Consider the following 25,339-nt stretch of genomic DNA (forward strand, 5'->3'; position numbering starts at 1 on the left):
TTCCTTGTGTCATGAATGGACTTTCTATCTACTTTTCATATGAATCGATACTACCGGTACGGGTGCAAAGCTGGAAGATTCAGACATCATCTCGATTGGAGCGAAGATTGCGTTGATTTTCTGCTGATAAATGTGTATATCTAGGCTAACAGACATTTTCAACTACTGATCCAGCTGTGGCTAAACGTTCTAAACTTAACACGACATGGACGCGTTTTTACTGTAAATATTGGGCTGGAACTTTTTCCATCCTTGTTGTGAAAAGACTAAACCAAGGACATTGAAGTTCATCCGCAGTCATGGAGAACGTATCAACGCAAGCCAATGTACTACCATTGTGCAATGAATCGGACTACTCCCTCAACCCGACTAACTGCACCCCTCCGTCTGAATACTACTTCTACGCTGATTTATACGTCATTTTACCGGTCATTTACTCCATCATCTGTGCCGTTGGACTCACCGGAAACACGGCGGTCATATATATGATTCTGAAAGCGCCTAAGATGAAGACTGTCACCAATATGTTCATTTTGAACCTCGCAATCGCGGACGATTTATTCACGCTAGTTTTGCCGATCAACATAGCCGAACATTTGCTCCACTACTGGCCGTTCGGAGAGGTTCTGTGCAAAATCATACTTAGCATTGATCACTACAACATCTTCTCGAGCATCTACTTCCTCACTGTAATGAGCATAGATCGCTATTTGGTTGTCTTGTCAACGGTAAGATCCAAACGAATGCCTTACCGTACTTACCGAGCGGCCAAAATCATCTCATTGTGCGTGTGGGTGCTTGTGATCCTCATCGTGATGCCTTTTACTGTGTTCGCTAGCGTCTACGTCAACCCACTGGATGAGAGAAAAGGCTGCGTGCTTAGCTTCCCCAGCCCGGAAAGCTTGTGGTTCAAAGCTAGCCGAATATACACGCTCATTCTGGGATTCGCCATTCCCGTTTCCACGATTTGCATCCTCTACACCATGATGCTGTACAAGCTAAGGAACATGCGGCTGAATAGCAACGCTAAAGCTCTGGACAAAGCCAAGAAGAAAGTCACGATCATGGTTTTCATCGTCCTGGCAGTGTGTTTGTTCTGCTGGACGCCGTTTCACCTTAGCACCATCGTAGCGCTAACCACAGATCTGCCCCCCACGCCACTGTTGATTGGGATCTCGTACTTCATCACTAGCTTGAGCTACGCTAACTCGTGTCTCAATCCGTTTCTGTACGCGTTTTTGGACGACAGTTTTAGGAAGGCGTTCAAGAAGATGTTGGAATGCGGCTCGACTTGAATTGCGCTCAAGCCACTTGCTCAAAAAGGTCTACATGCCAGCTGGGTAAAAAAAAAAAAAAACAGCTATCTAGCAATCAATGCTAACTTCTGGCAATTTTCGCACCTTATCGAGAATTCATGAAACGCTATGAGGCAACATGATGCAACAGTTCTTTCTCAACTTTGGAGCTTTGGAAGATGTTGCAAAGATTTTACAGCTTTGGCCAAGATTAGCGAAGGGGAAAAATAGCATTGTTTTTAAAGTGTTTGCTAACTCAACTAAAACAACTGCATTGGTTAGTTTAAATAATTGCATGTGATATCATACACTACACTTCTTACCACAAGCACTTTAATTGTGTACCAAACACTAATGATGAAGATTAGAATGATTTTTTTTTTGACTAAACGACCAATGTTTCATGACGAAAATGGAATTTGGGTTTTGAGTTTTTTATATCAATCATTTACAGGTTGCACCCTAGCCTATCTCTCCCATGTATTACAGTGATTGAAAGCTTTGTTGCATCTAAAAATGTGATAATCCTTCTGCCTTGCTTGTTTCACTCTTGACCAATCTTTTTTTATTTGAGTTTAGTTATTTTTAACATTTCAAATATGGCCAAAATATATCACTTGTGGGTTGCATGATCCTGAATGCTATTCCCTGAATGCCTATTAAATGTTTGTCTTTTTGTACTCTGATCATTACAAGCTTGTAGCAGCTTGCAAACTGAGGAAACATTGTCATTCACAAAAAACGTGATTTTGTGATAGTCTTTTGCAACTATAGCTGAGAGCATCAGTAGAAATAGACAGCTAAGACTTTCTACATTTCATATTAATGTTCATGTATTGGCTATTGCAATGTGCTCGTACTGATGCAAGAAGCCCTGAGTCATGAGCTACAGTGGGCACATGTACCGGAACTAAAACAGATCACTCCCCAGGGGGTGCTCTGCGGTGATGGCGGGATTAAACATACCCCATGCCATTGATTTGCGCTCCGTCAATCAAATCCATCGGGTGGGTTGGGGAGATTGTATCGAACACCGTGTATTCTGTGAGAAGAAATCAATGTTTGTTAAGTAGCAGCTGCGGCGTGATTCATGTTTCCCATTGACGCCATTAACTTTGATTAGCATAACACAATCCGGGCAGTGCTTTTGTGCCTGTGTTCAGATGTGGGAAACGGTGTGACGCTGTCGTCACATGTGTGGACTAATGATTTTTGAGATATTATTATTTATCCCAAGTGCTACACCGGGCCAATATCATCAGATGGATTCATCCAGAATTAAACGAAGTCTAAATCGAAAAAAAAAAAAACAGGGACGGAATCTGGACAAACTTGAAATAAAATGCAATGTTTAAAAATGTCAAGCACCCACACTTAAAAGTATTGTTTTAAATATTTTGTCATGTTCCCTTCCATACTAGCAACGATTATTGAAAAACAAAACTAGTCCCAATTGAAAAATCATTATTACCATTATTAATAGCCTATTACATTTTTATTATTATTTTTTCATCTGATTCACTTTGCCACGTGCTAACCTGACACTCGTTAATAATCTAGGCCTGGCAAATACTGCATAACAGGCAATGGGACAGGAGGGCTATGTAAATAGAATTTAAATCTTGTTTCGTGTGCATTTGTCTCCCTCTAGTGTTTGGAGGGGGAAATGCATAAAACCATGTACATACTTCGATGATAAATGTGTCTATTGAGAGTATTTGAAATTATATTAATAAAATGGATGTTTCTTTGCACTTGTATTAAATGTATTAAGCACTGTATACTTTGTTTATAAAAGACATGCTTGTTCTGTACAGATATGTTTTATATGTGAAAGTGAATGAATAGCAGTGGTTTTGTAATGAGGGCTAGGATGTGCTAACTAAATGAATAGAAGCAAATAACTAAATAAGGATTTAGCCTATTTTTTCCCCACTGAAGATGCGTTACATGCTGGGGCATATGTTCACCAGCAGGGGGAGTGGTGAGCATAAAATCAAAGTGTTGAATATGTTCTATAGAATCTTTTGATAAACCAATTGATCTTTTGATATTATTTGATAATATACATTACAGAAAAGAGAAGTAGTTCAGTTTGGGAGCTGGAGGTGAATGTATAATCAATGTATGGCTCACAATGTTATGTATGCCTTTGTTGTCAATAAATCGACAAATTAGTGTAATTTATGCAGGCTGTAAATAAAATACATCTATTTGTGTACAACAGGTGTGTGTCTTTGTCTGCTTAAATGTACAAGCACTGCTCCTTCATCTTGAATTTGCCATTTGCAGCCAAAGGGCATTTACGTAGTCATGCATTTGCACAGTCACTGTATGTTTACTGAAGGGGCCCCGCAGTTTTACAGTTGTTCAATGTTTGCTAAATATGTAGATGCATATACATATATTATTTGACTGCGGGACAAACAGATGTTCATAGAGACTGAATCTTCTTGAGACACCGCAGTTAGTCAAATACAAGCTGAGTGCAAAAAAAAAAATAGATCTACTTTTGGATTTTATATGTTAATATGATACATAATACATATATATCAACATCTTGGATCCATTAAACTAAATGACTCCTCAAAATACTTTGTTGACTCCTACATTCACATCCAAAATATATAGGAACAGAACATAAATTTCTCTTTGGTTTGATTATTATGGTCGTCCAATCACAAGTGCAGTATTGGGAAGTTAAAGCCATACTTTGTGACATTTCCACCAATAAATACATTAAAATGCAAGCAATTATTGTTTCTTTGTATGTGCTTTTTTTGCCGACCCTCTTCACAGTGAGATCCTCTCCTGAGATGTAACTAACTTTACCAGGAACGGGGGGTCATCATCAGCTCATCTCCATGGAGATACTGTTGCTTTGCTTTGAGTGAACAAACATGAGGTTTAAATACATTAGGAGCTCTTTCAAATGCTTCAATTTGATTACCCATTAGGCATCTGCAAAAACAGAATAGCCAGTGTTAACCAGGCGCATGTAGGGCTATGATATCACTGGTATATTGGTTTGTGTTTTGAGTTTTGCTACAGTTTTGCTACAGTTAAATGATCACAATTCCTCACAGGGACTGAGTTTAAACCAGGTTTCACAACTTTCAGGGAGGAAAACTGTCACTTCACTGTAAAATATGCCTACTAGCCTGACATTTTATGACTGTTTAAAAGGCTTTAAAACCAGTATTTTTTTTAAAAATATCTACTTTTACCATATACTAAAGGACAAAACAAATTGTATTCCAATAACAGAAAATTAAAAAATCAAGGATAGCTCCCTTAAGTTGCTCTTCTGATGTGGAATAAAACGCAGCGTGGTTTTAAAGGAGTTCAAATTATATAAATATAAGACCTGTGAGCTGTTGTACCTGAATACACTGATAGTTTAATAATGCACAACCTATTCAGCAAAGCGTGTGCAAGAATATGCCTTTCACCTGTTGACCCCCTCCTGAACCGTGTACATTTTCACCAGTTTGGCTTTACCAAATCTAAAAGCTTCTTGGAAAAAAAAACCCCGTCAAAATAGCAACCAAATGTGACAAAAGAGCGACAAAAGCACCATTAAAAAGGTAAGAGGTTAAAGGAGTTCACTTGGGGGTTCGCTTTCAATCGTATCATTTCTATCCTCGACTAAATCAATGCCTGTGTAATGCCCTTGCGGCAGGAGTCCGCCAGAGGGCAGCAGCGCCAATCAGAGGCGTTATTTCTACTTCCTGGTCTCCTCCTCCTTCTTTCCTGTCTGCCATTTGTCGCGCACGGTCAGTATCTGTAACGTTCTCGTCCTAAATTGTCTGAAAACGCTCTCAAATTCGCACACGGCACGTTTTACTCGTATCGTATCTTTAGCTGAAGTTGTTGGGAACCGATATATGCCGTTTGTGGTGTCGCTCGAGTCATTAGTAGCCGGGAGTTTGGGTTATTTTCCGCCGAAGCCGCGCCGTACCCAGCGCCACATGCGGCCGGAATGTTAGCTGCAGATGCTAACTGGCTGACTGTTTTTCTCTCGTCGTATCTTGGCTGTTTAAGAGTCGTTTTAATCCATGCGCAATGTTTCCCATGCATCACCTGTTTATAGTAGAGAGTGTTATGTTATAGCTGTTTAATAAGTGGCCCTATGTTCATCCTTTTAATCCAATGCGTGTCAATATTTTCCTTTCAGACCTGTCTAATCATGCAGAACGACGCTGGTGAATTCGTGGACCTTTACGTCCCACGCAAATGGTATGTGCTGTTGTGTTTTCTATTTGTTTTGTTTGTTTTTATTCTTATTCAAGTCAAATGTTGGCATTGCAAAGGCAGGTAGTGCTTCCTGTAGTTTTGTGTAACATATTTGGTTAGTCCTTCCACTGTGACGCTAGTCGTGTGACATGTAAATGAATGAAACTCTTAATGTAAACATGAACTACGTGTCATGAGTTTTTTTTTTTTATATTGCATCTGTGTTTATCTAATGCAGCTCTGCAAGTAACAGGATCATTGGAGCCAAGGACCATGCCTCCGTCCAGATCAACATTGCTGAGGTAAAAATGCATCATGTACTAAGGCAGAGCATATCCTGGCTACAGTGTTTAGAAAGCTGCTCTGTTCTAGAAGTATTTATTGAACTATTATTTAACCTGAGTTTACGTGTTGCAGGTGGACAAGGCGACCGGTCGCTTCAATGGCCAGTTCAAGACCTACGCCATCTGTGGAGCCATCCGCAGAATGGTGAGCACTCATCCCCTGCTCCACATAATGAGCAGATGTCAATGTTAAGGTTTTTAGATATCATGACGTAGTGTTGATTGTTTTGAAAAAGTCAACTGGTATGAAATTGTCTAGCGCAGCCAGTCCCAAAGTCCAGGACATCGAGGCCCTTTGTCTATCTGAAATTTTCTTATTTTACATTTAAATTTAATTTAAAGCAAATCAAAGTATCACTTGATATAAAGTGATACATTTTAGCAAATGTTTTTCTTGTTGAAATTCACATTTTTCAGTACTTGTTTTTTAGACCAGCTTTGGGTCCCCCTGTAGCGCCTCTGAGGCCCCCCACTTTGGAAGCCACTGGTTTAGCATTTCTATTTACAATTTATCTGTCAACACATTTTAGATCATAATATTTTGAAGTTGGAAATCTTTTTCTTTCATGATCGTGATTTGTGTCATGCAAATTTGCACCAGCATTTAATGGGTAAAGCCGTTTAACACTGGTTGTGGTTCCATCTGTGCGTGTCTTGACATCTCCATTAATGTGAAATATATTTGAAACAAAGTTCTAAATCTCTGTTTGCCTTTGACAGGGAGAGTCAGACGACTCCATCTTGAGGCTGTCCAAAACAGACGGCATCATCGCCAAGTAAGCTTCACACCTCACGATGGGCTGAAAAACTAAACTTCCTGCTGCTGCGTTATTGAGCGGCCACAGATTTGTTATCACTGTAACAATCCCAATACACAAGTGACATGGCAAAGAATTGTCAATTTTCTGAGTGCACACACTAAACATGCAGCGCAACAGTCCAGCACCTTCAAAACATATGAAGGATCATGTAGAGCTCTGTGCCATGAAGCAGAGCTTCCACTGGATAACACGCACAGCTCTCCAGCGTGCGATTATCCTATCATAGGGCTTTAATCTCAGAACCACTGGAGAGATAAAACATAAGTGAGACACTATTGACGATCAGACAGGATTCATTTCAGAGGATTGGAGTGTCTGTATCTGGACTAAAGGACTAATGCGCAACCAAAGTGAGAGAAATGTTACACACGATTTTTGGAAATGTCATCTTTCAAACTGAAGTCTCACATTAAGATTATTTTGATACTTGTGGGATTTGACTGTAAAATGGGGTATAAATAATGGTTGACATTTCAAATGGGTCGTGTTCATGTTCCATAACATTCAACACACTTAGTTTTGACAGGGTTTATGCTTTAGTTATTGGGCTTTCTGATTTAAAGGACTGAAGGTTGCATCATGACAAGCTTTGGCGTTTGTAAAATGAACCATGTAACATGAACACTCTAAACGCCACCTATGATTAAATACTAAAGAAAAATCCTATTAAAGATTTTTTAAATTTTGCCTTCTGTTCTGTCTTTTACAGGAATTACTGAACATGTCCCTGGAGCTGTGGAAATTTGTAAAAATAAAAACAGAAAAAAAAAACACTGCCTTTTTCTCATCATTCACATAACTTGTGTATAAAAGTCTGTTATATTGTCAAAAATCTACAAAAAAACATTCTCAATCTTGTTGGCTGAATTGAAAAGGGTCAATGATTACGATACACTGGGTTTTAAAGCCCAGAAAAGGATTGTTGGTTGCATAGATGGATCAACAGGGTACGGTAATTAAATTAATTAAAATAACAGCATATCACACTGAGGGCGCCAGGGGACATATAGTAACGCAATGAGTCCAGCAGGGGGCAGTATGAGACCACAAAAGGCCTGTGGTGGTTAATTTATGATTTTTAGAACGATCGGTAGCTTTACGACACACAATGATAACTTAATTTTTAAAGGGAAATTAAAGCGTGGACTGCTTCATTTGATTTGTGCATGTTCATGACTTTGTGCGTGGCCTCAAGTCTTTTTCAGAAGATACTTTCATCTATGCTTAACGCAGTCTCTTAAAGGGGGGGTATTATGCAAAATCGACTTTTTCAAGCTTTACATCATGTTATTGTGTCATTCCCTCATTAAAAACATGCCTGAAGTGTTGCCTTGGCACATTCACGTATTTTTGAGTAATCTGTAAAAGCTCTGATGGCGGCCATTTTAGGGATAAGTTTGCCTGAGTCCTCCTAGGAACGCCCCCACCTCCTGGAGACGCCTCCGAGGTTTTGTCACCAGCCAAGTAACCAACTACTGCTCCTCAGCAGAACCCCCTCCCCACTGATGCCACAGACAGCGTGTGGAGGGGGCGTGTCGGAAAGGGTCAGAGGTTCTTAAAGAGACAGAGGCCTATTTCAAGACATTCGCTACAGCCATTTTGAGAGAGCAATTTTATACAAGGCAGTTATTCTAATTTACTGCATTTACAGACCAACAGAAGGTTTCGTCATCATTGTAGTGTGATATAGACTGGTGCTATGTGACTGAAAAAAGCATAATACCCCCTCTTTAACGTACCTTGAAGCAAAAGTAACCACCCGAAGAGGCCCTCACACCCCAGTGCTCACCTGTTTTTGTCCAGTGCACGCTGAGAATAACAGGGCAGGTGTGGGGCAGTGATCATTAAGTAAACTCAGCCAGGACGTCCCCCAACACAAAGCCCCCCCATCATCAAAGCGTGTTTACGAGCCAATTCCCACGCAGCACTGTCACTGCTCCAGGAAAGCCAGCCAGTTTTCAGAATTGCAAAGTATCTGGAAGAGCGCTTCACCGTTTATCTTTCATAAATAATACGCATTCTTAGCAATAGCTGGACTTTTTCTTTCAAGTCCTCTCCATTAACACGAAGGTTAGTTTTATGCACATTGTAAAAGTGAGATTACAGAGAGGAACAGTCTCTCATTCTACCTCATACCCCTGTCCCACTGTTGAACACTGTCTACTCTTAAAACATAGGCTACTAATACGACCACTGCTCTTCCCTGTTATTTCACCTATTTACACAATCCGGCCTTTGCATTCTCTTGTCATTTCACACCAAACGTCCTCTTTCACTACATCCATAAATCACCTACAGTAGATCTGACAGCTTTAACCGCCGTCCTTCTGGAGGCTTGTTTAGGTCACAAGAAAAGAAGAGCTTTATTTGTAAACTTTTTGAAATAATTGTACTTCTTAGAGACCTTTTGCCTTATGGTATTTTTTTTACTTCTACATCAGTAATATTATAATATACTTTTTTTTTTAATATGTAGGCCTAGTAAAAATAACAGTTACTGAGTTAATCTGTAAGTGGCAAAAGTTTCCTGCATAGATGTATTTTGTAGAAATACATAGAAAAAGCAGTTTTGTAAATTATTCTGGCATTTCACATCAGTTCATGTTTTGTGTCTCTTAATTGATGTCACTACTGAATTGTATATCAGACTTTTACACTGAAACAGTTACTCAGTGCTCACAGTACTCGAGTAGCATTTTCCACAGGTACATTAGTACTCGAGTAATTATATTGGTCACTACTTTTTATTTCTTGAGTAAAATGATTTCAAAGTAAGCTTGCTCTTACTTAAGTAAATATTTTAGCTACTCTACAAACCGCCTTACAGACGCAGTTGTGTGTTCTCTAAACTCTGTGGTGGTAAACTGTGTGTGCGGCTGCCAGTCTGCGCCAAACAACCTTTTGGATCCATTAATGACACATTTTTTTTCACAATTATTCAGTACTTCGAAGTACAACTTAGTCCTTGATACTACAGTTACATTTTTAGCGCTCGTGCTTCACGGCTAGAAGGTCCCGGGTTCGATTCCCACCTGGACGGGGCCTTTCTGTGTGGAGTTTGCATGTTCTCCCTGTCTGCGTAGGTTCCTCCGGGTTTCTCCGGTTTCCCCTCCCACTAAAAACATGCACAATAGGTCCCAGGACTTAATCTCAGTGAGACTTTCCTGGTTAAATAAAGGTCAAATTTGACTCCGCTTGTCATCCTAATGTATTATTGTGTATTATTGTATTATTATGTAGTGGCTGAGACGGGCTTCCATAGAATATACAGTAGGAGCCTATATGCCAGTGGCCGGGACTTAACCAATATCACACATAATACAGTTTTTCTTTTTTGCGTGGTGCTGTATTATGTACAATATTGAGTAGTTTTATACAGAGTGGGTCCCGATTCCCGAATTGTTCGTGTGTAATTTGATCCCCTGGTCTACACAATGTAAACAAAATGGCATTATGGCTAAATGTGTCATGTCTCACTCATACTGTATCATATATTTGAATAGATTTTTATGTGATTCTTCAGCTTCCACATTTTACAATCATGACATTCCCACATACACAGGACGACAGTGGTGCCTAAATGAACAAGCAAAGGCTGCACTTTCCAAAGTTTGCACCCCACAGGTAAGGAAACACTGTTCTATCAAATCTCTCTGTCGTTGGTCTATAGAGCACATTCCTTGCTTGAATTCCTCCCTAACTCTCCTGTATTGGATCAGATAGGGCCAGTCCAGGAGCGGTGGGTGAGGGGGGGGCAGGCTGCAGCGCCAGGAGCCGGGGAGGGGCTGCTGTTTGGGGATGTTTCGGGTTGACAGGGCCCTTGTGTGGCAGAGGCAGGTACGAGCATGTCCTTCCTTTTGTGCCGCTGAATAAAGGCACTCTCCCGGTGGGCTTCTCTCTCTAGTCCTCTCATGTCAGCTGTTTACTGAGGTTCCAGCTTCATTCAAAGGTGAGCTGCCCTGGGGTCCCAACAAATCTGTGCTCAAGGGAATGCACTGTTACACCTCCTAAGAAGTAAAAGGATTCAGAAAATGCGTTTTATTGGGACGTAGAATACCAGCTCCTACCATCAATATTCAATACATTTTGCTTTTTGTATCAGCTGGTTACTTTTCGGTACTTTATGCTTTGAAGACCCTTAAGTAACCATGAGACAGAGTCAGAGCACCTTGAACAGTCCGTAGCCAAGATGATATTTAAATATAAACGAAGAAAATTGTTTGCTTATTCGTTTATTGACTAAACACTTCACATCTTGAGGTAATGAAGAGGGACTTGTTTATTAGTGTGATCATTTACGTGCAGCGATGGGAGTGCTGGCCCCAGGATGTCCCGAGAATAGCCTCCCCGATAGACCCCCTACAGAGAGGCACCACCCCCGGGGTCGGTCAGACTGGCCACGGGCTCCTCTCGCTGATTGTGTTATCTTGTTTATTGATGACTGACATTTGAAAAGGTTTTGATTAGCTACAAGTGCCCCGATCACAAACCCCAGACTGTCTTCACAAACGTCTACCAGAGCCAACATCGGGGTCAGCAACTCTCATGAATTCTACCACTCTCATCCCATTTGATTGTTTCCTAGAACCGTGGTTATGACCCAGTTACATCTCCTAGTGGTGTGTGTACCTCCTTCACTTGATTTACTCCAGTTTATTTGTGACCATCAGGGGGTGACCGGCTCCATTGATGGGACACTTCGGCGTTTCTACGACGACCGGCCCAACGTATCGCGCGCCTCCTCCTCTGCGGTCTCCGTGGAAACCAGGAAGTAGATTAGTTCTGGAGCGGGGACAGAGAAAGGCAGGATTAGCGAGGTGAAACGACAGGCCTCTTTTCTCTGCTCTTTCGGATGCTCCTTTTATGGACTCTACTGGACTCAGTCTGACGCCTTCCCGGTTCCATCAGCTTTTGACACAGTTAGCTAATTATATACTGTCCCAAGAGGAAATTTGCTCTCCTAATATAAAAAAAATGTTGGCATATCACTAACGCATCCCGAAAAAAAAACCCCACCGAAAGGCAAACTGAACTCCACACTTAAAATGCACTGGAATCAGAGAGTTGAACCTGAGACCTTCTTGCTGTAAGCCCACTTACCACTGCTGTGCATGTATCCTCTAACTTTACTATAAAACAAGTACTATACATCTAAGACTGCCCATGTCAAAATTTCCTTATAGGGGCAATAAACGCCACAAATGGAAAAACAATATTTTTGTTATATGATCCCTTAACTCTTCTGCATAATATGATGCCTTACACCAGGGGTAGGCAACGTCAGTATGGTAAAGTATAGAACCTCTGACCCACAAGATGCTTTTATATACAGTTGTGCTCAAAAGTCTACATACCCTGGCAGAATTGTTCATTTATTTTTTGAGAATATGAAAGATAACATAAGAAGTGTTTTTTTTCACTCATGGCTAGTGGTTGTGTGAAGCCATTTATGGTCAAACAACGGAGTTTCCTCTTTTTAAATTATAATGAAAAAAGAAGCTTCCACAATGCCCCTGATCAAAACTTTACATAACCTGATACACATGCACACAAGTGGACAGAAACGGCTTTGAATGGCTACTAAAGGTCAGCATCCTCATCTGTGTTTGTAATCATTGTGTCTGTATAAAAGGTCAGTGAGTTTTTGGGCTCCTGACAGACCCATGCATCTTTCATCCAGTTTCAACATTTTGGCAGTTTCAATTATCATTGTGATTAAAAAAGAGCAAACTCTGTTGTTTCACCATAAATGGCTTCGCACAACCAGTGTGAAAAAAACCCTTTTGTGGTATCAGTCATATTATCTGAAAAATGACCCCCCCCCAAAAAAAATCATTCTGTAATTATGGAATATGGAAAAAGTATGTAAACTTTTGATCACAATTGTAAATAATATCATTACACACATCAGAGTTCAATGACCTGTTTCAGTACTATGAAAAATGCTGAAAATACAATCAAAAATGTTTCCAAGGGGACACCCCCTAACCCACCTGTTTGGTCATATATCAGATTCAGTTTATGAGTCATTTATTAGCCATACAAGATGTACATCACTGGGATTTGGAGAAAGTGGGGTTTGCTTTGGGTCACAATCGTAGTGTCTTTTGATATTGAAGGAAATTGGTCCGCTACAAAGCAAACGTGCTTAACTGTGCCCTACACCGATCTCTCCCCTGTGATTTCCTATTCCAACTGTATCTTCCAGTCCTGACTGTGTCTCCGCGGCCTGAGGAATGTCGTGTGTGAAGTCTGAAGTTGTAAACGGGAGTTCTTGAAACAACAGGAGTCACTACCCCCACTGGGTAAGAGAGAGAAAGGGGGTCACAAATCACCTCACAGCGGGAAAAAGTTCAACTGAAATTTTATATTCGGGTAGAGAGAAAAAAGTAGATCCTTCCCCCAAAATCCCTTTTCTTCAGGTACATTATGAAGCGTGCTGGTAAAGTACGTAAACCATCATTAAAGCTACAAACCACTGTATAGCCGCCATGTTTCCTGTTCCTGTGCGATGAGTGTATATTATGTGGATGCTTCAGCTGAGCAGGTGTGCTCTCTTTCATCAGAGGTTCCTGTGGTAATTAGACAGTACAGCTGTAGAGCCATGAGAAACACAGACACACAGCTGCTACTGCAAACACTGGGAGAGGATGCTATTTATGCACAGCGAGTGGTGGTGTGTTAGCAAAAGAAAGCTCCAAATTGCTCTACATGGTCTCGAAAAGTCTGTAGGCCACGAGAGGCATTTACGTGCACTCTCAAGTCAAAACAAGAAGGCCCTGGTTTCAACTTCTAGACTTTGTTTCAATGCTAAATGCAAGTTGACCACCAGAGAAACTGACATTCCAGCAATGCCAATAATGCTCCTAACGCTTAACTAGACAGATTATACTATTTCTGTCAAACAAATCAAGCAATTGGAAGAGAACTTACTGTATTTACACCTCATGTTTGCCTACCTGTGGTCAAAGCCTAGACACAAGCAGGGGATGTCCCGCCCCCAGCAAAGGTGCATGTCAGGTTGGAGGAGAGACATGTCCACTCACAGTATAAACATTTGTTTGTAGAGGTACACTGTCTGACCAAAAGAAAAGGTCACACACTCCAGCTTTGATTACAGCACACATTCGCTGTGGCATTGTGTCAATAAACTTCCTGAGCAAAAATAGATATTTTATATAGATAGCGATATCACATTTTCCAAGTAGCAGTGCTGTTGTGCTGGTGGAAAAAGGCTCCTTCCCACTTAAATGCACTAAGTCTGGAGTGCCAAGGTCTGAAACGGCACTCCTAAGAAGCGCAAAAAGTTACGCTAGCCTGCGTTTAGAAACACAAGATCGGGCCCCTAGTGCTACATTCATTTTTCACCAAGATCTGATGGGAGAGTGTGACCGCCGTGCAAAGCCTTCTCCTGCACATCCTGAAGATTCTCAATGGGGCTAAGATCTGGACTCTGTGGCGGCCAATCCATCTCATGCTCCCTGAACCACTCTTCACCCAACTTCACGATGTGAGCCTGGTGACTCCCGGCATTGTCAGCTTGGAATATGCCTGTGCCATCAGGGAAGAAGAAATCCACTGGTGGAGTAATCTGGTCATTAATGATGTTCAGGTAGTCAGCTGATCTCATTCTTTGAGCACATAGTGTTGCTGAACCTAAACCTGACCAGTTGCAGCAACCCCAGATCATTACCGTCAGGCAGTGTATTTTTCACAGTAGAAACACTTGTAATGAAACAAATGCTCATTTACGATTTGATTTTATCTTTGTGAATTGCTAATGGACCGAAAATACATGAATAGAAAGAGGACTGTGTTTATACTGTTAACCAGGTAATGTTTAAGCCTCTGATTTTGCTGCTATTTCAGAGAAAGCAACAATGTTTAAGGTTCTTTGTAGATGATAAGGGCAGAAATATGTGCAGTATCCTGAGTGACCCTGATACATAGAGGCAAAGGAGGTGTGGAGAGGTTTGGCCTTTGGTAATTTTACAAACTGGTTCTATGGGCCTCGAGATCTTTGACCCTCACTGGTCCCTATTACGAGAGGAAACGTAATACATTTCTGTGAAGGTTTGGGAAGTCTACAAAAAACTGTCTCTGGAAAAGTATTGACTGACCTTTCTGGAGTATTTGGGGGCAGGGCAGGAGAGTAACCATTATGTGAAATTATCATTGAGGGGCCTCTTGTTGCATAGGGTTCATGTCAAACTTATAACGACAAAATAGGTCCACACCTAAAGGCTAGGCTCTGAGTGAGGTACTGAGGTCTATATGAGGAGGTGATGACACTAGCACACAGCATGCAATGGCAGGGTATAGCAACACGCAGATGCCCTGGGACAGAATAATGAACACATGGATATTATTCTCATTGGCCTCTCTAACTAACAATAAACACACAGACAGTGGAGGTAAGGCCATGGTAGTAACAGTTGAATGTTGTATTTGATCCACTCACTTAAATGGGATTCCATTGATTAGCCTACCTAAATAAAACATTCATCCATCCATTCATTTTATTCTGCTTTTTCCGGGGCCAGAAGTCTGAGCAGACTTCCCTGTCCACACACTCCACCTCCAGTTGTTCAGGGGGGATCCCGAGGCGGCACCAGGCCACAGAGACATAATCCCTCCAGCGTGTCCTGGGTCTTCTCCGAGGCCTCCTCCCAATCATCGCAAAGGTGCACCCGGCCATCCTGCGAAGGGAACTAATTTTGGCCACCTGTATCCGCGACCTTGTCCTTTTGGTAATTACCCAGACCTCCATAGATGAGGGAAAGAACGTAGATCAACCAGTAAATTGAGAGCTTTGCCCCCCGACATGTTAAACAAAACATGTACAATTCATTCTCCAGCTTCTAAGAGTCTGACTCAAGACCTAATCTCCAGTACCATCAATCAACACAACTTAAAGGGGGCATTTCATGCAAAATCACTTTATTTTTGGTTTTTGCATTGTTTTTCTCAGCAAAAATGCACCTGGAGCAGCATTTCGCCTCATTTGCACAATTTAGCATTATCTTGTAAACTTTGGTTGTTTCTGATTAAACTGCTCGGTCCGAACCCTATTTACTGTGTTTCAGAGCATTCTGGGAAGACAAAGTTAATCTACTCTGGACCCAAGCAGTTCTGCACTCAAAATGTGTTCTTGACAGCTGAAAGTGTAAGTTTGTTTTCATGTGTCGTTCCCGCTGCTCCCTGCAGAGGGCGCTCCAGGCCAAATGAAAATCCCGACCAGCCCAGTCTTCCAGTTCTTGTATCTACCTAAAAATTGTTTTTAGACCTCAATTATGCATCATGTGTCAGTCTTTAAAAGTTGGTATTGTAACATTTTAACTTCTCTGCTGTCAATTACAAAGTTATTATCAATATGTTGTATTATTGTATTTTTGTATCCTATGTTGTGTTAATGAAATGTGGCTGTATCTAACTGCACAAAAAAGGTGCATGGTGTGTTCCTGTTGTTGCAAACACATGAAATGTTGACTTGTGTGGCCTCATTGTGCGATAACAAGTGTTAACCCCTCTGCTGCTGTTTGATTATTTCATAAATATAAGAATGCTTCCTCTGACTGTAGGAGATAGTTGCGTGTGCGTTTGAAGTGTGTGTGGCCGCCAGTCTGCATTTGACTTTCACACCCGGGTGTTTGGCTTTACAGGGGTCAGGCCCATTTGGTGTTTGGTCACTTGTGTTTGCTCTGAAGGAATGAGGAATTAATGAGACAGTAAAACCTACTCTGGCCTCAACCAGGAGGACGGGACAAAACAAGAAGTTAACCAAGGCTATATTGAGGCGCATGACTCAACATTGCTAAAGGAATGGAAATGTAAATCAATGCATATTTTAAATCTAGCATGGCCAACTATCTAAACAAGGACTAAATCAGATGAAAGGTGTTCATTCTAGCTTTTAAAGGTGCAATATGCAACTTTTTATGTAAAATAAAATGTTGCATATTTGACCTTTCAGTGACCCAGCGGCAGGTTCCATTTTATTTCAGTTTTTTATTTCAGATATCTGGTCGGTTGGAGACCGAAGGGGACGGTTCAATCATTGGTGAAAACCTTAAAACAATTGATCCTGAAACATCCTACAGGTCATCGGGATGGTAAGTAAAGGCGCTATGCTAACCAGCCAAACAACCAAGCTGGGTCACTGAAAAGTCAAATATATATTATTATGAACATTTTTTTTTTTACATAAAAAGTTACATAGTGCACCTTTAATAATAAAAAAGTAATACAAAACGTAGTAAAAAACTACTGAGCTCATCTCTCCTTAAAGGGTTGATTATAACTTTACAAGGAGTGGGGACGCCTCGAGCTCAAAAAGCAGCCAAAATGGGAAATGGAAATACATTCTTTGACTACCGACCACAAAAAAAAAACTTGGCATTTTCTGTGTCCAGCTGGTCATTACAGGCATGTTCTATAATACTGGCAAATGTTTAATCCAACGTTTTACGCAGTGTGCCTTAAAAGAGTGGCTGGCTTGTCAGGCTACTGACCCAAAGATTAAGACGAGACACTGTATGTGAATAGGGATTTTCTTTTATTATTTAGATCGATTTGCTGTATATCACTGACATAAATATGGGAAAAAATGCATTGCAGGTTTTTGGTCACTTTATTTTCATGTTTTCATCTAAAAAATAAAAGGCGTTTTAAGCGGCACAGTGGTGCAGTGGTTCGCGCTCGTACTTCACCACATGATGGTCCCGGGTTCGATTCCCGCCTGGATGGGACCATTCTGTGTGGAGTTTGCATGTTCTCCCCAGGTCTGCGTAGGTTTCCTCCGGGTACTCCGGTTTCCCCTACCACTAAAAACATGTACAATAGGCCAGGATGAATGAGCGTGTGTTTGAGTGTGCAAGTGTGGGACGACGGATGCAAATTAGCCCATGGCTACAATCCGGAGTGGCTTGTTCATTAACATGCACTGTCCAAACCAAAAAAACTAATAAATAACAAATAAATAAAATAAAAATTCCATATATTTTCGGCGACAAAAGCTGAATAATGGATGGAGCCTTATGGTTTTACTTTGTTGACATATTTGTTACAAAGACTTTTTCTGAGGGGATTTTGGATATCTTGTGTCTAAAACCTGGTCTTTGTGCACACGCTCAGTGACGCAAAAAGACCAAAGATGTTGTTAGCCTCTCCCAGCATATTCCTATGGGGCCAAACGGGGGTGAAGTTGGAAGCGACCAAGCTCCTCCACTTTTCCCCTATTTAAACACGGTTACATTGTGAGGCGTAATGCCATCAACATCACACACACAAAGACCAGACAGGTGCGCATCAACTCGTGTAAGCTCAGGTAAGAACATATCTCAGTATGGAAAAACGGTGACCTGTTCCTTTAAATTAAGATGTTTTTTTTTGTGGAAAAATCTGTGAAGTTTAAATTTTGATTTGATTTTTTGAAATTCAAAACTCAATAAATCAGGGTAGGAATTAGATATCAGAAAATCCTTCTGAGAAAAAAGTCCAAGACTCTGCAGTTTGAAGTCGGTGCTACTGATGTGGAGACACTGTTGTCACAATGTGAGAAAAACTTTGAAAATTACAATTTTTCCATGTTCTGCTGTGGAGAAACATATGAGTCAGTGCAATAGCTGAACATGTTTTTGTGGAGATTAGGATTTGTTTCCAGGTGAACGTTTTTATAAAACAAGCAAACAAAAAAAGCAGTGTCTCCCCTTAATTGAACCTAAACTGGGATTATTTGAGACTCTTGTTTTATTAGACAATATATTCCATAGAAAATAAATCGGTGGGGAATAAAGTGAAAATATTAAACCAGGGTTAACCAATGTCAAAGGGGGGAAAGCTGGCACCTTGCACGTGGCGGTGAGCAGCTAGCGCATAAAAAAAAAAAAAAAACAACTTTCGCTTTCATGAACTCATTTTTTTCTTACCAATTCTTGCTGATTCTCTTCAGGGGAGAACTTGTGTGCTGTACCCTCCTCCTCCTCCTCCTCCTGCCTAGAGCCCTGCAGCCAGCTCTGGGACCGACCGGGGCCGGGCCAAAGCCGCTGTGGGGGGAGGTCCGTGCAGCGGGCCACAGAAGGTGCAACGACACGGAGCCAACACTTTGCGCGCAGGAGCCTCGACGCACTTTCTCTCCACGGGACCTAAACTTCTTCCCCCCCCTTGTCCCTTGTAGTAACTTTAGCACCTATTCCATCTGATTCTCCTGCCAAATGCTACTGTTTTAGAAGTTAGCTCAACACTTTTATTTCGCTTTCCCCCCCTCCCTCTCCACCACCTCCTGTTGTTCCTGTGGGGTCGAGGAAAGGAGAGAGGAGCGGACAGGTGGACAGGATGCAGCCGGTCGGTGCTGCGGTGCGGGCGGCCGGGAGAGGCTCGTCCTCCCAGCTTTCAGCGCTGCTGGTGCTGGCGCTGGCGGCGTGTTTGAGCGCGGGATATGCCCAGGAGCTGCCCATCAACGGCGTGAACGGCTACAGCCTGCACCCGCCGTATTTCAACCTGGCAGAGGGCACCAAAATCACGGCGACGGCGACGTGTGGCGAGGACGAGAGCGGCAGAGCGGTGCACGACCTGTACTGTAAGCTCGTGGGAGGCCCCGTGTCCGGAGACCCCAGCCAAACCATTCAGGTGAGAGACACTTTCAGTATGGTCTTCATTTTTGCAAGGCGTGTGAGGTTAAGCGTCAGGTCCAGGTGCACGCCAAAGATTCTTGCATTGATTTAAGGATGCTGCAAACAGGGGCGGACTGGCCATATGTCCATTCTGGAAGAGCACAGAAGGGCCACTGGCTCTAGAGCCACCAGTCCCGCCTCAACCGAGCTTTACCCAAATCTAAAAGCTAAAAGAAAAGCATCAAAATAGCGAGAAGAAGAGGATGAAAACATGAGGAAAAACACGGACAAAAAACACAACAAAAAAACGACAAAAATGTGGCGACGTGACCAAAAGTTTCCATCACTTTTGTAGGTCTTAGCTTTCAAATGAGGCGTTACATTGTTGCTCTCCAGTCGAGAAGCTTTTAGATTTGGGTAAAGCCCAGTATGAAAAAAACATGAATCTAAAAGGAATTCCGTGGAGTATGGTGTACCACAAGGTTCAATTTTGGGACCATTATTATTTATTATTTATATTAATGATTTTGTTCTGTTTCTACGACCACCTTTCCCGTTCTTTTTGCAGATGATGCCGATCAAAAAAATAATAATAAAAAGCCGACCTGGGGAAAATGCACTCGTTAATGTTAAGGCGGGTGGTAAAAGGTTAAAATATGTATTTGTGGAAGTGCACAATTACGCTAACTTGGGCCAGGCTGGTCAGAGTCCAGGGCTGTTTTTCAGTCCCAGTCCGCCCCTGGCTGCAAATAAGTATTTATTGGAGATTAAAGGTGCTGTACCCGATTTTTTGTTTCGTTTACTAACAGAGAAAGATGGAGGTCAGTCAAGTTTGAGTGCAGTTTGGCACTACTGAAAACTGAGAGCTTCTTGAAAAAAGTGTCAAAATAGGGACAAAAACGAGAAGAAAGCAATAATAATAATAGTAATAATAATGCAATGGTTTTATATAGCGCTTTTCTGGACACTCAAAGATGCTTTACATTGCACTATTCATTCACTCCATACTCGGTGGTGGTAAGCTCCTATTGTAGCCACAGCTGCCCTGGGGTAGACTGACGGGAGCGAGGCAACCAGTCTGCGCCATCGGCCCCTCCGACCACCACCAACCACTCACTCGCTCACTACATTCGCTAGGCTTCCTGGTGTTCCCAAACATCTCCCATCCAAGTACCGACCAGGCCCTTCCCAGCTTAGCTTCCAAGGTCTGACGGGATTGGATGAAAACGCAACAAAAATAGCGTAACATGACCCGGCGAAAGTATGACAAAAACTCAACAAAAAAGCAGCAGAAATGTGACAAGAATGTAACAAAGTGACAACAAAAGCGATGAAAGAGCAACAAGACAGTGGCAAAAAATGAGATGGAAAAAGAATGTGGAAAAAATGGCGACAACACGGCGACAAAGCGAGGAAAAAGATCAATTTAGATGAGTTTTGTAGGTCTTGGCTTTCAAATGAGTCGTTACACTGGCCCATAGGCTGTAAGCTCCAGTCCAGAAGCTTTTAGATAAAACTGTTAGTACTGTTAGTTGTGGTTTTGCAACTTTCCAACTCCATTCTTCACAGGGATAAGTTTACACATTGTTTCAGGCATAGTTTTTCCTCACGTTGAGGTTGAGGCTTTTTCCTTTTTTCGCGGCTGCACACCTGAGTGGATTGCCTCGGGGATAAAGTAAAGTTGCATGCCACTGATTTGATTACGCAGCAAAGTTGCATTGATAGAAAGGTAAGTCGAAGTTTTGAGAAGGGCAAGGTACAATTGAGTGATATGTAAGAATAGAGCGTCTCAATCTTGAATCTTTTAACCAGACCTGTGATTGGATTATAGTTCGGGACGTTTTAAAGGGAAATAGGTGTCACAGTTTGAGAGACAATGAATTGGAAGGTAAGTAGAGGCTACAGGAGTAATAGAATGAAGCAACTCCCACATGAACCATATTTTCTCCAGTTTGGCTTTACCCAAATCTAAAAGCAAAAAAGTTTCAAGAGAGCAACAATACTGTGTCGGAAAAGCAACAATAACACAGTAACAAAGCGGCAAAAACACACAACTAAAGAGTGACGATAAAGCGACCCAAAAGTGAGAAAATCGTGACAAAAACGAGTCAAAAAAAACGACAAAGCAACGGAAAAAATCTATGAAAAGCAACAAAAAGCGACAAAAACACGACAATTAAAAAAGAGAAAAAAACACGGAAAAAAATGTGAAAAATATACATGGCAATGGAGTGTGCTGGAAAAACAAAAACATGATTAAAGAGTGATGAAAAAGCAACAAAAAATCAACACTCAAGCCACGTAAGGGTCACTACGAAAAACGACGATAAAAAGACAAAAATGCTTAAAAAATGCAACAAAAACGTGGCGATAAAAAAGTTACAATCAGTTTTGTAGGTCTTAGCTTTCAAACGAGACGTCACAGTGGTCTATAGGCTGTAAACTCCAGTCGAAAAGCTTTTAGATTTGGGTAAAGCTGAACTAGAGAAAGGTTAAAGGAACAAGCCACCGTTTTTACAGACTGAGATATTATGTTCCTGCCTGAGCTTAGACGAGTTGATGCGTACCTGTCTGGTCTTTGTGCGTGCGCTCAGTCACTCAAAAAGACCAAAGATGATGTTAGCATTTGACCTCTCCTAGCATGGTCCTATAGCTCCAAACGGGGGTGAAGTTGGAAGTGAGAACATATCTCAGTATGGAAAAAGGCCTGTTCCTTTAAAAAGAGGTTAAAAAGTAAAGAAACAAAATCATCAGAATTCCGAACAAACAAGTATAGCCATATAAGACGTAATATATTGTGTCCACTGGCTTACAATGTTATAGTAAGACACATTGGCCTATATCTGGAGCAGAAGCAGACAGTAAAAGTGAAAAATCACGTTAAAGACATTACTACTGGATCACATGTGCTCATATATTCTACATTGTGAATACACCAGGTGTAATGTTTTCAACTAATATTTCTAAATCTAGAAGAAGTTTTTTTTTTTTACTTTGACTACCTCCGTCCTTACTGTGTAACTACAAGGCAGGGAATGGGAAGTGTAGACCATTGATTGACTTCAGATTGGTTTATGACAGCAAATTAGTGCAAAGGTGAATGCAGTATGACCAAAACAGGACCGAGGAAGAACCCAGCCCATTGATAATACAAATTCAGAAAGGTACTTGAATCTTTTATCCAGAACATAACTATACAAACGAGGCCTAGCCAAGTTTTAAATAGGACTAAAACCAGACTAAGGTTTAGACTAGCCTCCTTGGAGTCCTGCCCAATGAACCAACGCTGTATACGGCCACATTACGGGTAGGTCTCTTGTCTTTGGAGCGTAAGGCCGGCCAGTGGAGGTCAGATCCCTGTAGGTTTTGCCAAGTCATTATTCCGTGCAGTGCGTCCTTTGTAAAAGTTGGCAGCACTTGACTCAGCTCACTTATATAAGAACAGACAGGCCACTCTTCACTCCGCACAAACTCATATGCGAGAATGCAAGCTCAACCAACCTGTACATCAATGTGTTTATCCGTAAGGGCTGTTCTGTGTAGGAAGGGTTTTTAAATTGAGATTCTTGCGGAACTTTGGGTCTTCTCCAACCCTTGTTCATGTTTCGCCTTTCACGTCTGGTGATCTAATTCTGCTCTTTGTAATCCATAGGGCTCCAAGGTTAATCAATGTTGAGACGCAATCGAGGTTTTGCCGACTTTTTTCTTCTGTCTCTGTGTTTGAGTGATAGATGTCAGTGATCAGAATTGTGGAGCCTCTGATCTCAGATTCAGTTGCAACAGATAAAAGTTTGTCTGAGTTTCCATAAAGCAGATTCTTAAGTGTTTAGACAGACGCTCTTTGATTCCATCCTGGACCTATTTTAGTCACGTGGCTGTCCCCCGGAGGTAGTCTGAATGTCGGGGAAAGTCCTCCAGAAGCGGGCGCTCTACACATAAACCCAAATATTTTTGACAGTAGATTATTGTGTATTGTTCTAATGTGGGGCAGTTTGAGCAAGAATATGTTGTTTGACTAGAGTCTAAAAGTAACTTCCATCTCTCATCATTTTAGCAGGTTATGCATTTAAATGTATGAAATATAAAAAACGCACATCGAATCGCAATATTTGTCCGACAAAATTGCAAAAAGCCCTACTATTTTGATTCAGATATGACGTAAAAACGATAAAAACAAGAATAAGTTTTTGTTGAATTGTAAAAATGGGAAAATCCAAATACTGTATATTTTAGGTGGTATTGAGGTGGAAAATGTACAGTACAGTAGTTACTGCTACATGTGCATTCATAAATACACTGAACATTTCTAAGGGTGCTTCCAAGGATGAATTGTATACCAAAGTCATCTTCATCCTAGTGTTAAATAAACATAGGCCTACCTGTTGCCTTTTCATGTCAAAAGCCCCATGCCAGATGTTTTTCTAGAAGTGGAATACAATCTCTTTTTAAAAGCAGATGTTTCTTGATAAAAGACCTTTGTGCGCTGTGGATCTAATTATAAAACCTTTTTATTGGTCATGAATCAGCAGGCTAGTTTTTGTTGTTTACTTTACCATGCCACGATCGCTCCCTGAAAGTTGTGACTCATAAACTGTGACGACTTGAAGCACTTAGCAGTGAAATGTACGTCATATATGTGAATAACTGAAGTGGAGGATCAATGGACACTGGAGAAGTTTGGGGGCGTTGCAGTGATTCCAACGTGAGTGACTTTGAATGATTTGTGCGCGGCAGTTTTCAGAGCGGATCAACCCAGTCTGGGCCAGGACACGGGTCAGTCACTGGGAGGAATGTGGAGAGAGAGAACAGGTGGAGAGAGAGGGAGAAAGAGAAAGACAGAGAGAGAGAGGGCAGTAAGGTGAGGTTATCTCCCTAAGGACTCCTCTAATGGTTAACCCGTAAACCCGTTATAATCCTGGGTGAGTTAGAGGCTGGATTCCTGAAGCTTAATCATCACTTAAGACTCGTTGATATTTGACAACAAACCCATCAAAAACTCATCCACAACCGAGCAGTTTACGTGGATCGTAAAGCAGCAACAAATTTAACCAGTAGTAAGCAAAGTTTATCACGTGCTGGCAAACAACAATAGCTGCAGCTTAAAACCACAGCAGTGTAGATTCATTTTTGGATGTGTCAGCTATTGTTCCTCAAACTGGGAGACTTTTTGTGTCCAGATTTGTATGTGTTGCAAAAGAGCCCATAGCCAATTTTTTTATGTTTTCAAGGTGTTGCAGAGGAAGTCATAGTTAAACATAAGGCTTGGTACAGTTACATTTTTTTTACTGGTGCTTTAATGACACTTGGCACGATACCTATATTAAGATATTTGTCATCTAGAACCAGAAAACAGAACAATAGTATTTGGAAGATTTGCAAATTTACAATATTGGATTAATCTTAAAGAAAGAAATTTAAAGAAACGTGTGAAAAGTGGGGAATAATTTGCAGAAAAATGGGGGGAAATTAGGAGAAATTGTGGTAAAAATATGAGAAGAAATAGGGGAACATTTTGGAAAAAATTGGGAGATATTATGGAAAATATTAGTAAAAAAAGATGGGTAAAAATGAGAGCAAAAATAAAGAAAAATTTGTGAAACATTTGGGGAAAATTGGGCAAACACAAAAATAATGAGGGAAAAAAATAGAGAGAAAAGTGGCAAAAATAAGTAAAAAATGTTGTTGAAAAAAATAAGAAAAATGGGGTAAACATTCAGGAAAAAATGTGAAAAAATGAGGGAAAGAAGAGCTGGGTTGGGTTATGTTTTTTTTTTTTCCGATATCTTGTTATCAACTGGAAACTAGCATGCTAGGCTAGCTGTTACTGTGACAGTTCAGACACTTAGGCAATGGTTTAAATGGCCTTTAAATTGAACCGTTGACCATGATCCAAACTCATGCTTATTATTCAGACATTTCTGAGATTAGTTATTGAGTAAACTTCACAACTTTCAGGGCGCGATAACGCTAGCAACAAATGCTTTTATCTTGGTTTGATAGATTTTGGATTCTTTGATACATAGTCTTATTCT

General features: G+C 41.1%; 3 protein-coding genes across 3 annotated transcripts in view; all 3 read left to right on the forward strand.

The window, feature by feature from the left end:
- Positions 1-299: 299 nt before the first annotated feature.
- LOC306964982 (neuropeptides B/W receptor type 2-like) lies at positions 300-1,547 on the forward strand (the record flags this gene model as incomplete). Its single annotated transcript, XM_079559167.1, has 1 exon — positions 300-1,547. The coding sequence occupies one exon, from the start codon at positions 300-302 to the stop codon at positions 1,293-1,295; it is 996 nt and encodes a 331-aa protein (XP_079415293.1). The 3' UTR covers positions 1,296-1,547.
- A 3,493-nt stretch (positions 1,548-5,040) lies between these two features.
- On the forward strand, positions 5,041-7,474 carry rps21 (ribosomal protein S21). The gene is made up of 6 exons (XM_079557860.1): positions 5,041-5,071; positions 5,473-5,534; positions 5,770-5,833; positions 5,949-6,020; positions 6,596-6,651; positions 7,406-7,474. The coding sequence occupies exons 2-6, from the start codon at positions 5,485-5,487 to the stop codon at positions 7,413-7,415; spliced, it is 252 nt and encodes an 83-aa protein (XP_079413986.1). The 5' UTR covers positions 5,041-5,071; positions 5,473-5,484; the 3' UTR covers positions 7,416-7,474.
- An 11,374-nt stretch (positions 7,475-18,848) lies between these two features.
- lama5 (laminin, alpha 5) overlaps positions 18,849-25,339 on the forward strand; it is a 100,004-nt gene continuing 93,513 nt past the window's right edge. Inside the window, exon 1 of the mRNA XM_079559001.1 lies at positions 18,849-19,323. Within this exon, the coding sequence (XP_079415127.1) occupies positions 19,030-19,323 (294 nt within the window). The 5' untranslated portion in view covers positions 18,849-19,029. The remainder of the gene's footprint in view (positions 19,324-25,339) is intronic.

The sequence above is a fragment of the Gobius niger genome, assembly GCF_951799975.1.
Source record: "Gobius niger genome assembly, chromosome: 6".
Classification (NCBI taxonomy): domain Eukaryota; kingdom Metazoa; phylum Chordata; class Actinopteri; order Gobiiformes; family Gobiidae; genus Gobius; species Gobius niger.

What these genes read in the sequence shown, in the direction of transcription:
- rps21 (XM_079557860.1), top strand. Translation starts at nt 5,485, where the DNA reads ATGCAGAACGACGCTGGTGAATTCGTGGACCTTTACGTCCCACGCAAA. An exon ending in CTTTACGTCCCACGCAAATG is followed by an intron (nt 5,535 to 5,769) that starts GTATGTGCTGTT and finishes TATCTAATGCAG; the next exon opens with CTCTGCAAGTAACAGGATCA. An exon ending in GTGGAGCCATCCGCAGAATG is followed by an intron (nt 6,021 to 6,595) that starts GTGAGCACTCAT and finishes TGCCTTTGACAG; the next exon opens with GGAGAGTCAGACGACTCCAT.